This window comes from Diadema setosum, chromosome 8 (genome assembly GCF_964275005.1).
Source record: "Diadema setosum chromosome 8, eeDiaSeto1, whole genome shotgun sequence".
NCBI lineage: Eukaryota > Metazoa > Echinodermata > Echinoidea > Diadematoida > Diadematidae > Diadema > Diadema setosum.
Genome location: NC_092692.1, coordinates 22,128,489 through 22,141,409, shown reverse-complemented (window position 1 = coordinate 22,141,409; position 12,921 = coordinate 22,128,489). Strand labels below are relative to the sequence as shown.

Below are 12,921 nucleotides of genomic sequence, written 5' to 3'. Positions count from 1 at the left end.
TCGTTGTCAAGAAAGTGAAAAGCTTATAAATACTTTATAATAATCAACATACACAAATTAAATATTGATAAAAATGCGTGTAATATATATTTATAAAATTAATTATAAATTATTACATTTCTTATCTTCCATAAGCATATTTTGATTTATATTATTTCCTTGGAAAAAAAAAGTTTACAGAACGAGACCATTAATTCAAAAGATGGCGGCCTCCATGGAAGGAATGGATGATGGACCAGAAGACGACGAAATCGATGAGGAAATCGATGTTCTTTCCCCCAACTTCAATCCTCTGAAGGCTCTTTATTCATCACAAGTCAGACTTCCAATCACAGATGCCTCATGTTTCAATAACTTATCAGAATACGAACGTTTTATGAACACAGGAGGAGAAAAACCGGCCCCTCCAACAACGTCAAAACGAGCACTGGAACGTGTAAGTAAGCCCGGCCGCGCGACCCGACCAGGCGCCGCGGCGCGCCGTGGCGTCGAGTGCAGTGGCACTAGCTGCGGCTGTCGCTTCACGACACGCGCACTGTGCGCGTGCGGCCTGTGTATGATGGCTGGATGTTATGTCCTATTTAGAAAGTAAGCAAAAACGTTAGTTCATTGACACCCTGGCCTAAAAAGGGCCTAATGTTTTGTTTTGTTTTTGTTTTTGTTTGTTTTTTATGAACATGATGAATAGAAACTTAATTAAGATATATTGATCACTTTGCCTGAAATTTTACTCACCTGCACATGTAAACAACTCACATTAACTTTACATAGGGTCTCTAGAATCTAAGTTATCTAGGGTAAGGGCACCAGTATTCGGTCAGACACCGGTATTCGGTCACTTATCACTAGTCACCAGCCAGTAAGTTCAACTGTCACAACACACACAAATCACATTAATTCACTAACTATACACAGCCCAGTCGCCGCTGTACATACGTAGCGCGACAGGGCTGTACCAACGAAGCTCCAAACACAAAGAGGGTCCAACGATCGCATGCGATCGGATTGAATTTTGATACTTTAGATCATTTTTTTGTCACTTCAAACTCATCTGACGAACAAAATGATAATGAGACTTCATATCTATGCTATGAATATTGAAATTTAGATTTAATAACTTACCTAAAATGATGGTTATATGCAGCATGTGTGAACGGTTCACGAACGGTACATCGTCTTTCACGCCAGACCATTTTCAATATCCGGGAGGTCACATGATCTGAATGCCCTTTCAAAAGGTCGCGCTGTCGACCTTGCTGCTACACCAACACTCAAGCAGCGCATCGCACGCACGCAAAAGATTTCCGCAGAGATCAAGGCGCCATTTTGAATTCTGCAACGATGAACCCTGACGGTGTTAGGGAATCAGCCAGAAAGTATCATTTTTTGGTTCCACGGACTTATCACGAGGGCTCTCAATGGACTTACGAACCTTCTGTAATACAAGCATGCACTTAAGGTGAGTAACGTTTGGTAACGTGTACATTGTTTAAAAAGAACGTATAAATTTTCATAAGTTTTGTAGTTGTGTTGTGGTTCCCCACTTTGTAGGTGCCCGCTCGTTGGTCAGACGCTGTATTCGCGTAGCGTATTAACAGCGTCTGGTCGGGCTAACTAATTCACATACTTGCACACTCATTCACAACAGGAAACTCCCTTAGCCCCCTCCAAAAATCCATCCAAAACCCCAAATTTTACCGTCAAAAGTGCAGAATCGGCGCTACTTTCCAAAAGCGCGTGCGGATAAGGCCCAGTTTTAAGAGTATGGGTCACCGAAAAAGCGCTAAAAATCGAGAAATACGCCGTTCTCTCGCGGGATTTTTCGCTTATCGCAAGCTTGGAGTGTAATTAATGGTATCCTCAAAAACGCAAAAGAAAAACAAAATGTCCGTACGTGCCGATACAGTGTCCCAATGTACAAGGGTTGAATGCAAGTGCCGAGGCCCCAGTATTCGGTCTCCAACGGTCGCCGCAACTTCCCCGATGCAATTTTGCGCCAACAAGGTAGCGCGCGTGCGCTTTTCAGCTGCCTTGAACACGCATTGACTTTGAACGCGCACATCGCGTGACCGAATACTGGAGCCGATGACCGTATACTGGGGAATTTTCAAGGTGAAATATTTCGTGATTTTGTGCAATTCTGTGAGATATTTAACGAAATGAAAGTTGAGATTAAAGAAATTTGATATATTTCACATACATTGCTGTAGATATGATGTATGTATGTATTATTTTAGTTTGAAAAATATTGCAAAAAAGCTTAAGTGACCGAATACTGGGGATGTTACCCTATATAAATTTAGATTAGTCACAAGTGTATGAAAATGCAAGTTTTGAGGTACGTGCTCTAGAAAATCTAAGTAATTTTACTGAGTAGCCCGACCAGTCAGGCAGTTGGAGCCTCGCCATCAAAGTGGGGAATCACAACGCAACTTCAAAACTTGTATTAATTTATACATTACTTATAAGATACACATTTGTACGTTACTCACGGAAAGTGCATGCTTGGAATACAGAAGGTACATAAGTCCACAGAGAGCCCTCACTTTAAGTCCATTGAACAAAAAAATCAGCAAATTGTGCGTGCGTGTGTGTGCGTGGCTGGAACACCGAACTCTACCACAGTGTGTAGAGTTCTGTGGGCTGGAAGTGCAGCGATCTATTGCATGCTTGCGCTCTTTGGTAGCAGCACGGTCGACAGCGTGACCTTTAAAAGTGCATTCAGATTGCATGAACTGCCGATTATCGGATTTACCGTTTGCACATGCTGTATAAATCTTCATTTTTGGTAAGTTGTGAAATGTGTATGTCAATATCGATAACATAGATATGTAGTGTCATTAATTAAGATTTACATTCAATGAGTTTGAGGTGACAAAAAATGATGTTAAGTATCAAAACTCAAAAGCGATCGCAATGCGATCGCTGAGCTCTCTTTGTGTTGTGGGTCATGACGGTACAGCCCTGTCGCTATTTATACAGCGACTGGGCTGTGTATAGTTAAGTACTTAGTAGCTGCTTCAAATTTGTGGGATGTTATTTTTTCCTGCACTCAGTTGAGCTGTACTTTGAAACTGACACCCGACACCCCTATCCCCTCTGTTGCCAATACATGTTAAGTGCATGTAATGCTTTTCCAACATGTATCATATTATCTAAAATAGTCATGTTGTTTGTTATTGCTATTGATTATTATAAGATTTTATATTTTGATATAAAATTGTTATTCAAATCAACAGTGAAGAGTAGAATGGTAAGGCAAGCATGGGGGGGGGGGGGGAGGGGGGAGAGGGTGGGAGGGTGGGAGGGGATGTGGTGGATACTAAACTATTACCGTAGACTCTACATGTAAAAATTAGGCCATGCCCCAGCTTACTTGTATGTTGTATCTCTCTCAAATTACAGTGTCTACCGGTAATCTTTGCCTTCTTTTTTTCCAGAATAGAATAAAGTAAAGAAAGTAGAGCTATTTGCTGATGTCTGTGCTATACTAAATACATTGTACAAGAAAAATAGCTCTGCAGAATGGTTTGTTTGAAATATGAGTGCTCTTCAAAAAGTGGGAAAATGCTCAATCAGTGTCTCTTAGTCTTAACACTAAGTTGAAGTTTTAGTGCCGTATAGGCTAAGAATTTTTGTCTTTTGTTTAGGGCCTACTCGAACCCCCTGGCAAATTTCAACAAAGTTTCTTTTTAAAACTTCCAATGATTGTTGCTCGATCCCACTCATTAGGTGATCCGAGTATCCTCTCGGATCACCTTCTGTATCTGTACGGATTCTTTGTTGGGTTGTTCTTATTTCTGGACAAAAGTTGTGTATCTACTTACTCAAAAAGTTCTCAGAGTATCAATTTCAAACTCATACCATATATGTATCATGTCCCAAAGACGACAAATCTAATGTATCATTGTGATCAGTCGACCGTGACGTCACTATGACGTCATTATATGAAAACACATTCTCAATCATATCTCATTAATGGAATAGAATTTTTCAATGAAATTTATGTCACATATATTTCAAGTTATGCGCATTCTACTCATATTCTCAAAATTCATATTTTCTCTCAAAACGTGCGCGTACGCGCGCGTTGAAATATTTGTATTCTCAAATCGAGCTCAAATTTTTTTTGCACACGTTTCAGACCAATTGGAGCATTTTTTGAAAAATTGAAAAAATTGGACGGACGCGTACGCGCGCGCACACATACGCCCGCACAGCTCATATGCAATAGAAATTTCCCGTTTTTTCACACTTATCGGATGCCTGAAATGTCAAGGAATATTTCTACCAAGTTTCATGTCAATCTAACTCAATATGACGTCACACGGGCCCGTCAAAGTTGAAATTCCGCGCGCGCGTCAATGGCGATATACAGCGCAACAATGCAAAAAACCGCCAATTTTAAATCCAATTTTACTCGTCAGGATGGACGGTGACCCCCCATTTTTTTTACATATTCTGAAAGCTGATGAGTTGGACATGTCATTTCATTTGTTGGCGATGCTGGAAAAATGATGAAAAGATATCAAATTTCTTAATAAAGTAAAAAAAGTAAATTTTCAAAATGACGTCATCGAATTTTAAGTTTACTCAAGCATATCTCACTTATTCTTTTGTTGATTTTCATCCAAATTGCAATATGTTGTAGCTCATTAAATGGTCTTTCAGTCATATTATAACAACATTTTAATTGGATGACGGCATCACCTCGTAAAAAGGGATTAAAAGTAACATTGTCAAATTTGACCAGTTTACGTGTTATCTCTATGGGAGTGCAGTTTTCCTGGAAATGAAAACTGACATGACTATCTTTATCGAGCTCTAGCTCACTTATGCTTCGGTGAATTTCTCCCATATTTTAATATGTTGTAGCTCAGACTTTGGGCTATCGTGAGTGTGTCCTTCTTTTTTTCATACGACGTCGGCATCACGTCAAAAAATTTGGTTGAAATTAAAGCTTATCTTCGATGTATTGAGATATTTCTTTCTTTCTGCAACTTTCTTTGCAATAACTCAAGAAAAACAAGCTCTATCAGCCCAATATTTTGCACATGTTTAGTTTATGTCACCTACATTATTTCATAAAATAACAACTACTTGATCGGGCACCTTCTTGGGTATGTAAATTAGGGTCAAAGGTCAAAAATGTTTCATCCTGTATCTTGGTGAATACATGTCTTATCTTTCCCATATTTTGCATACGTAAAGACCATGTTACAAGAATCATTTTACAAAATAACCACTTTTTGCTCAGACGCCATCTTGTCTGTGCAAAGTAGGGTCAAAGGTCATATGTACTTCTTTCTTTATCTTCATTATGACGTGTTATCTCTATGGGAGGGAATTTGTCTAGATGTGAAAATTGACATGATTGTCTTTATCGACGACTAGCTCACTTACCCTTCGGTGAATTTCGTCCAGATTTTAGTATGTTGTAGCCAATTTAATACTCTTTAAGTTTTATTCATCAAAGTTTTAATCGGATGATGTCTTCACCTCGTGAAAATGGATATAATGTAACCTTGTCAAATTTAACCAGTTTACGTGTTATCTCTATGGGAGGGAATTTTTCTGGAAATGAAAATTGACATGACGGTCTTTATCGAGCACTAGCTCACTTACTCTTTGGTGAATTTCTCCCAGATTTTAGTATGTTGTAGCTGAGACTTTGAGCTGTCGTCAAAGTTCTTTCTATTTTTTCATACGACGCCGAGATCACGTCAAAAAACTTGGTTGAAATCAAACTTATCTTCGATGTATTGAGATATTTCTTTCTTTCTGCAACTTTCTCCGCAATAACTCAAGAAAAACACCCCCTATCATCCCCATATTTTGCGCATGTTTAGTTCATGTCACGTACATTATTTCATAAAATAACAACTACTTGATCAGACGTCATCTTGGGTATGTAAATTAGGGTCAAAGGTCATAAATGTATCATCTTGTATCTTGGTGAATACATATCTTATCTTTTCCATATTTTGCACACAAAAAGACCATGTTACAAGGATCATTTCACAAAATAACCACTTTTTGCTCAGATGCCATCTTGGCTGTGCAAAGTGGGGTCAAAGGTCATATGTACTTCTTTCTTTATCTTCGTTATGACGTGTTATCTCTATGGGAGGGAATTTTTGTAGATGTGAAAATTGACATGATTGTCTTTATCGAGCACTAGCTCACTTATGCTTCGGTGAATTTCTCCCAGATTTTAATAGGTTGTAGCTGAGACTTTGGGCTATCGAAAGTGTGCCCTCCATTTTTTGATACGATGCCGGGACCACGTCAAAAAATGTGGTTGAAATTAAAGCTTATCTTCGATGTATTGAGATACTTCTTTCTTTCTGCAACTTTCTTTACAATAACTCAAGTAAAACAGGCCTTATCACCCCCATATTTTGCACATGTTTAGTTCATGTCACGTACATTATTTCATAAAATAACAACTACTTGATCAGACGTCATCTTGGGTATGTAAATTAGGGTCAAAGGTCATAAATGTATCATCCTGTATCTTGGTGAATACATGTCCTATCTTTCCCATATTTTGCACACGTAAAGACCATGTTACAAGAATCATTTCACAAAATAACCACTTTTTGCTCAGATGCCATCTTGTCTGTGCAAATTGGGGTCAAAGGTCAAATATACTTCATTCTGTATCTTCGTTAGTGTATACGGAATTGTGTACCATAGATGTCAGGTCTGACTACCTTTTCTAAATGAGAATCCAAACATCACACGGCCAATGTCCACTAAACACAGATGAAACCGGTATGGTCATGCCTATTGGGATCAGGAGACTCAAATCGTTGATTTACGAACAGATCGGATCACATAATTTGTCAGTGTTGACAAATTCCAAGTCTAGTCTATATGTCTAATCTTACTGTAAGACCATAAAAGGAATGACAGTGTACAATGAGCATACCATTTAACAATTCTTAAAGGAGAATGAAATGCAAATATAAATGTGCATACCGGTAGTAAGAAACATCAGCTTTGAAAATTGAACAATCCATTCAGAAGTTATAAAATTTCAAAGTTTTGGTGCAGTCATCGTTGTGATGAGAAGACTATAAATAACACTTGGTGATGTCATGTGTGTACAAAAATTCAATACTTTCATGTTTCTACCATATTGAATGAGCACCTGACTTGCCTTTTTCAGAATGCAGGGGAAATAATATTACCCTATTAATACCCTAATACTACCCATATGTTGATACATGTATGTCAGTAAGCTAGGAAATGTGTGCTTTTCATAAAACAGGAAATTTTGTGGAATTCTCAGTTTATTTGTGTATTGTTGTACACAATATTGTACATACATAAGGTATTGTTGTACACAATATTGTACATACATAAGGTCACAAACTGTCTTGTAGCAGTCTACCCTTCCAGTGATGGCTGCACCAAAACCGTTAAGATTTGTAACTTTTCAACAGATTGTTTAATTTCCTCAAACTTCTATGTTCTACTAACATTGCTGCACTTTAACTCAATCCACATGTGCTGTTTATTTAACAGTAACAGTTGAGTATGTTCAAACAAAATCTGTTTGATTTAAATTTTTGCACTGGTCTTTCCAAATCATAGATGCATCAGAAATACATTCTTGAGAAGGAAAAAGAGTTGCTTAAAGCCAGAGGTGATCGAAGGAAAAGGACACGGCAAAATGTCTTATCCCGCATGGAAGGTAAGTACCGATACTTTGCTGAAATCTTCATCCTGACCTCGGCTTGTCGAATAATGTTTTTAGCAATTGAATTGGGTGTATTATTTCACTTAAAGCTATTCTATATCAGTCACTCCTTTGATTTGTTTCCCCTGGTTGATGTGGTTTAAATGTATTTGGACCACATGGTTATTGCATGCAATTCCTGTTAAAATGTCTGAAGGTGGTTCCATAGATTAACTTGTGTTGATAGTAGGGATGCTTTACCTTTTCAAGCATACAAGTACCTGTGTTGGACACCTAAAAAATGTACAATCATAAATATACATGACCAATTGAGTCAAAATAGGATGACACACTTTATTTATCTTTGGACATTCTTGAGTCCATTATAATATTTGCTTTTCAAGTTCTTTTGTTATTGTTTAAGTTGGGTGACCATCTGAAAGTCAGATGTGAAATTCAATTTCATTGTCCTCAGCAGTAAAGTTTTCAGTTCAAATTCATCAATGAAAATGCAGTTAGATGTGCCGTAATGAAAATGCTGTATTAGTCCACTAAATCAGTCTGTTTGAAATTTGATGTATGTACAGAGTGGTCCTTGCTGTGTGGAAAAGAAAAAAAAAAACCCAACATATTTATACTGTGTACTCCCATTATAATGAAGTCCCCAGAACTGGTGGTGTTCTTTCATTATATAAAAATTTCGTTAGAACCAAACAGTACAGGGTATAAACATAAATAGATGATAATCTTTGGACCTGTATTTTGATTTTGTTGTAACAAAAATGTTGTTATATAATCATGTATGTTATGACGGAAGTGCACTTTATTGAGTGCGAGTGTATGTATAAAGCACAAAGTCCCTTGCACCAGTTGTAGGCAGGGTCCAGCTCTTGTGCTCTTGAGCAAAAAAAAAAAAAAGACCACCTCTTGAAAGGTGGGGTGTGTTTTTTTTTGTGTGTGTGTGTGTGTGTGTGTGTGTGTTTTGTCCTATTGGTCATGTCTGTGGATAGGTATGAAATAATGCATTGTCTCTGACCTGCCATCCTAGAATTTTTGTTTGTATGGTACATGTATTGTGTAACTAACAGATATAATTTTCTTGATATAAATTTTCATTGCAGATCCTCAACAGGGTCCCCTTGATCTCCTGAAACAATGTGTAGAGAAACACTGCAGGGTCAGGGTGTGTGTGCGCAGCTTCAAAGGCCTTCGCAGTGTGTGCATTGGCTATGTCATAGCCTATGACAAAATGTTCAACATGGTGAGTTCTTGCATAGTAAGTACAGTCATCTTTGCCTAAGTCGACTCTATTTGGACTGAAGAAATAACTTCGACTTAGAGAAAATTCAACTTACGAGGGATTAAAATCAATAGAATATGAAAGGAAGAGGACTTGAAAAAACCTTAGACTTTAATAGGTGATTATTCAACTTATGCAAGGTGGACTTAAAGGTAGGGGATACCTTTTACAGACCTCCCAAAATGCAGCAAAACATTAAATATGAACCTCAGGGGACTTGTTTAGGCCATTGCTGAGAAATTTGGAAGTCAACAGTTATCTACAATTTGAATAATGCACAAAACTCAACTACTCAGTAGTTCTGTGTGTCAGCCACACTTAAGCCTTTTTGTTGCAGTCTTCTGTATTTTTTTATCTATAAACACAAATCTAAAAGTATAAGAGCTGATGTAATAACATATAGAGTGTGTGGCAAGAATGTATATAGAAATGTTTGTAAGTTTTGATGAACTTTCTTCACAAAATATACATGATGGACACACATGCAGTGCATGGGTCTGCAAAGGTAGCCTAGTAATGTACTGAATTTACGGTGAGCCCCCCCAAAAATTCAATTAAAACTCTAACGGTCAATAAAAATGTACTAAATGTTACCTTCCACTTTCAATACTTTATGGGAGTTTCTAAAAATGATACTCTCTTCAACATACCACTGTATTTATACAACTCTTCATTTAAGACATGCAAATGGGATTCCCTACCTTTAAGCAAGGTCGACTGTATGTAGTTAAACAGATTTTCCCTTATGCACATATCATTATGTGAAGTGCACACTTCTGTCTCCCATTCTATCAGAGTAATAGAATGATGTTATACTTTGAGTCATCACCAGTCACATTTGTCTTTTTTATCAGGCCCTGAAAGATGTGGATGAAATCTACAAGAGGCCCTCCACTGGCAAGCGGTATCATCATGAGGAGAAACTGACATACAGCATGGTATGAGTACTAGATTGGTTATGAATGAAAATAGTATTAATAATACTACTGTGCTTATATAGCACATATCGCTACCGTTGTAGTGTCTCTATGCGCTCTAAGGGAGAAGGTCGAAAATGGAAAATGGAAATGCACTGTACGTACCATAGATGTTGCAGTTTGCAAGACCAAAACACATTCAAAATACTTTTTTGTGTGTGTCTGTTGTCTGTGTCTGTGTCTGTCTTGATATACTGTAGTTGCGTGTGGTTCATAGTTAAGTGTAAACCATGTACAAACTCTCTTCTGACCCTCCCCAGCTGGAAAACAAATAATGAAACAATGACAGTCAAATTAAGTGAATTAGGACTGAATGCGTATTCATGAAGCCCATATATATACATTTGGATTGAGTGAATGCAGCAAAGTTAGTGGTACACATCAGTGAAGTTTAAGGAAAATCAGACATTCCATTGAAAAGTTATGAATTTTTACATTTTTGGTACAACCATTGCTAGATGAGAAGACTACTGAAGTTTATCACATCACGTATGGAAAATGATATACGGTAAAGAAAACATGAAGGGAATGCTACAAAAAAAAAAAAAAAAAAAGATTTTTCATGAAATATACAAATTCCTGAAACTAGTTTATAACATAATATGTTAGTCATACATGTACATATTAACCTATAAAAAAAAAAAAGCATCACAAGTATTACATTGTCTCTTTCATCCAGTTTCACTGTTTTAACACACCAAGTAGTACCTGTATATGATTTGCTCTTTATACATATGCATGTAAAAAACATGTATTGTCAGTTTTGTGAAAAATAGGAATTTCACTGCCTGTTATCTCTGGAAAGTAATCTTTATCATGATTTGCACTTATCAAGGCAGTATTGTTCTAAAATCTGCAGATCATGGCCAACCTGAATCCACCCAAAAAGGAAGCTGGTCCATGCAAGAAGACGTATACAAAAGACAAGCCGAAGGCAGAGAAGAAACCCTGTCAGTTGTGTCGCATCATGCGGGAAACCATCATGGAGGAGAGGTTGCGGGAGGCCAAGAGTAGCCCGGGAGGCGATGCGAGAAGAGACTCTGTGGATGAAAGCAAGGAGGACTCTACATCAGACAGTGTGGATGATGACAGCAGTGACGATGTGCAGATTTCAAGAGTGGACCAGCAACAACTCTTGAGGGACACACCTTCTGAAGCCGGTCCGACCGGTCATCATCAAACAGTTGTCAGCAAAACCACAGAAAGATCCAAGAAGCCAGTAGCTACAGCTGCTGATAGTAAGGATGGTAGAACTGCCAGCGTACAAACTGGTATGTCTAGTGAAGACTCATCTTTAGCTGGAGCTGTCAGCCAAGACTCTGAGATCAAGGGTGACAGCAGTGTGGTGCAGACATGCGACACTAACAGTGATTTAATGAAGAACAAATTGGATACTGCAACAAATGTATTAGCTGCAACAAATTCAGCTATCTTGGCAAAGTCATCACAGATATCTTCCATTAACTCCTCGGGAACAAACCTCACGCCTTCAGGTACAGCCAAGCCAAAAGAAGGTAACACTGCAGATGGTTCTGCTCTACAAGATGTATGTGCCACAACAGATTTAATTCATTCAGCCCCTGGAGTCGAGGTGCCTGGTACAATTGCAGATGGGATAAAGATGCTGAGAAGGTCTGGTACACTGCCTTCAGCAATTACCACCACACACACCTCGTCAACATGTACCTCGAGCACTTCCTCAGCAGTTGTGTCCAGTATGTCTTCCAGCACGCATACTCCACAAAGTTCAGGTTCATTGTCATCTCAGTTCTCTTCAGCCTTAACACTGGGTGCACGAGACAGTTCGGACTGCACTGCGCAAAGGTGCAAGTCCAAAGGCAAGAGATCCCGAAAGGGGAAGGGCACTCGGAAAGGTGTGCATCTTGATCCCGAGAGTGGAAAGAGGTTGATACAACCAGAGGAATTCAAGCGTCGCCATGTCAACCAACTCTTTGTGCGCGGAGACAATGTGGTTTTGATATCTGTGGACTCGAACATGATCACACGGGAAGTGAAAAGCCTTGACCTTCACAAATCACTGTGATGATCCTTTTTTGTGTGAAAACATCTACTGACTTCCTTTAAATTGAAAAGTGTGCAAGGAAAATGATATTCCATCCCAATGGAATCCAATTTTCTTTGCTCATATTCATTTATATGAGTAATTTACATATATTTCTGGTCAGTTTCCCTTTGTTTTCATTTGTTTTCATTTGAATTGTGTGGTAGGAAAAGGATATGCCACAATCAGTATTCATTTCATTGATATCATTCATAGTTCTGTATTAACCCTAAAAAGACTGGGCTATTTTGATGCCTCGTAGGATTGGGGGGGGGGGGCCCAAGATCTTAGCCGTTGACCATGTGATCGCAAGGAAAATTGGCACGTGCGTCACCCATAAGGTAATCTACAAAATTGAATTGGTAATTATTTCACAAATATTCAAATTTATTTTCAATAAATTAATCATGCTAATTTATGCATGAATTTAAAAATATGGCTGTAATTAAATGTCCAAAACTGCTAATTTTTGGTTTAGGTACCCCGTTTAGGACCCCGTTTACAGTGCGGGGCTGGGCCGAGCCCCGCAATTTTGTCCGTTTACACTGCCGGGCTCGGTCGCGCTTTTAATTCAAACCTTTCAATATTTTGTCATAGTGGCTCTCTGCTTGTAAGCAAACACAATTTGGTATAGCCTGGTTTTCAGACCCTTTGCCAACTGGATTCCGTGGCGACGAAGTCGCTGTTCGGGCAAAGGTCTTTGCCGAAGGAAAAATCCTTTGCAGGACAAAACCACCTTAAACTATACTAGTTTTCTACGTTGAGGGGATTAATATCGTGAATAGCGAAATAGTAAGGGCAGAGGGTCTGGAAGCCAGACTAAATTTGGCTGCTCATTTGGTCCAGTTTGCGTTTACACCAAGAAGAGGCCAGGCTCGGCCGCGGCTTGGCCGCG

At 38.6% G+C, this 12,921-nt stretch overlaps 1 protein-coding gene across 1 annotated transcript; it reads left to right on the top strand.

The window, feature by feature from the left end:
- The first annotated feature begins 202 nt into the window (after positions 1-202).
- LOC140231929 (uncharacterized) lies at positions 203-12,264 on the top strand. The gene is made up of 5 exons (XM_072312076.1): positions 203-436; positions 7,603-7,702; positions 8,809-8,948; positions 9,842-9,925; positions 10,824-12,264. Exons 1-5 carry the CDS (start codon positions 203-205, stop codon positions 12,006-12,008), a joined length of 1,743 nt encoding a protein of 580 aa, XP_072168177.1. The 3' UTR covers positions 12,009-12,264.
- The last annotated feature ends 657 nt before the right edge of the window (positions 12,265-12,921 follow it).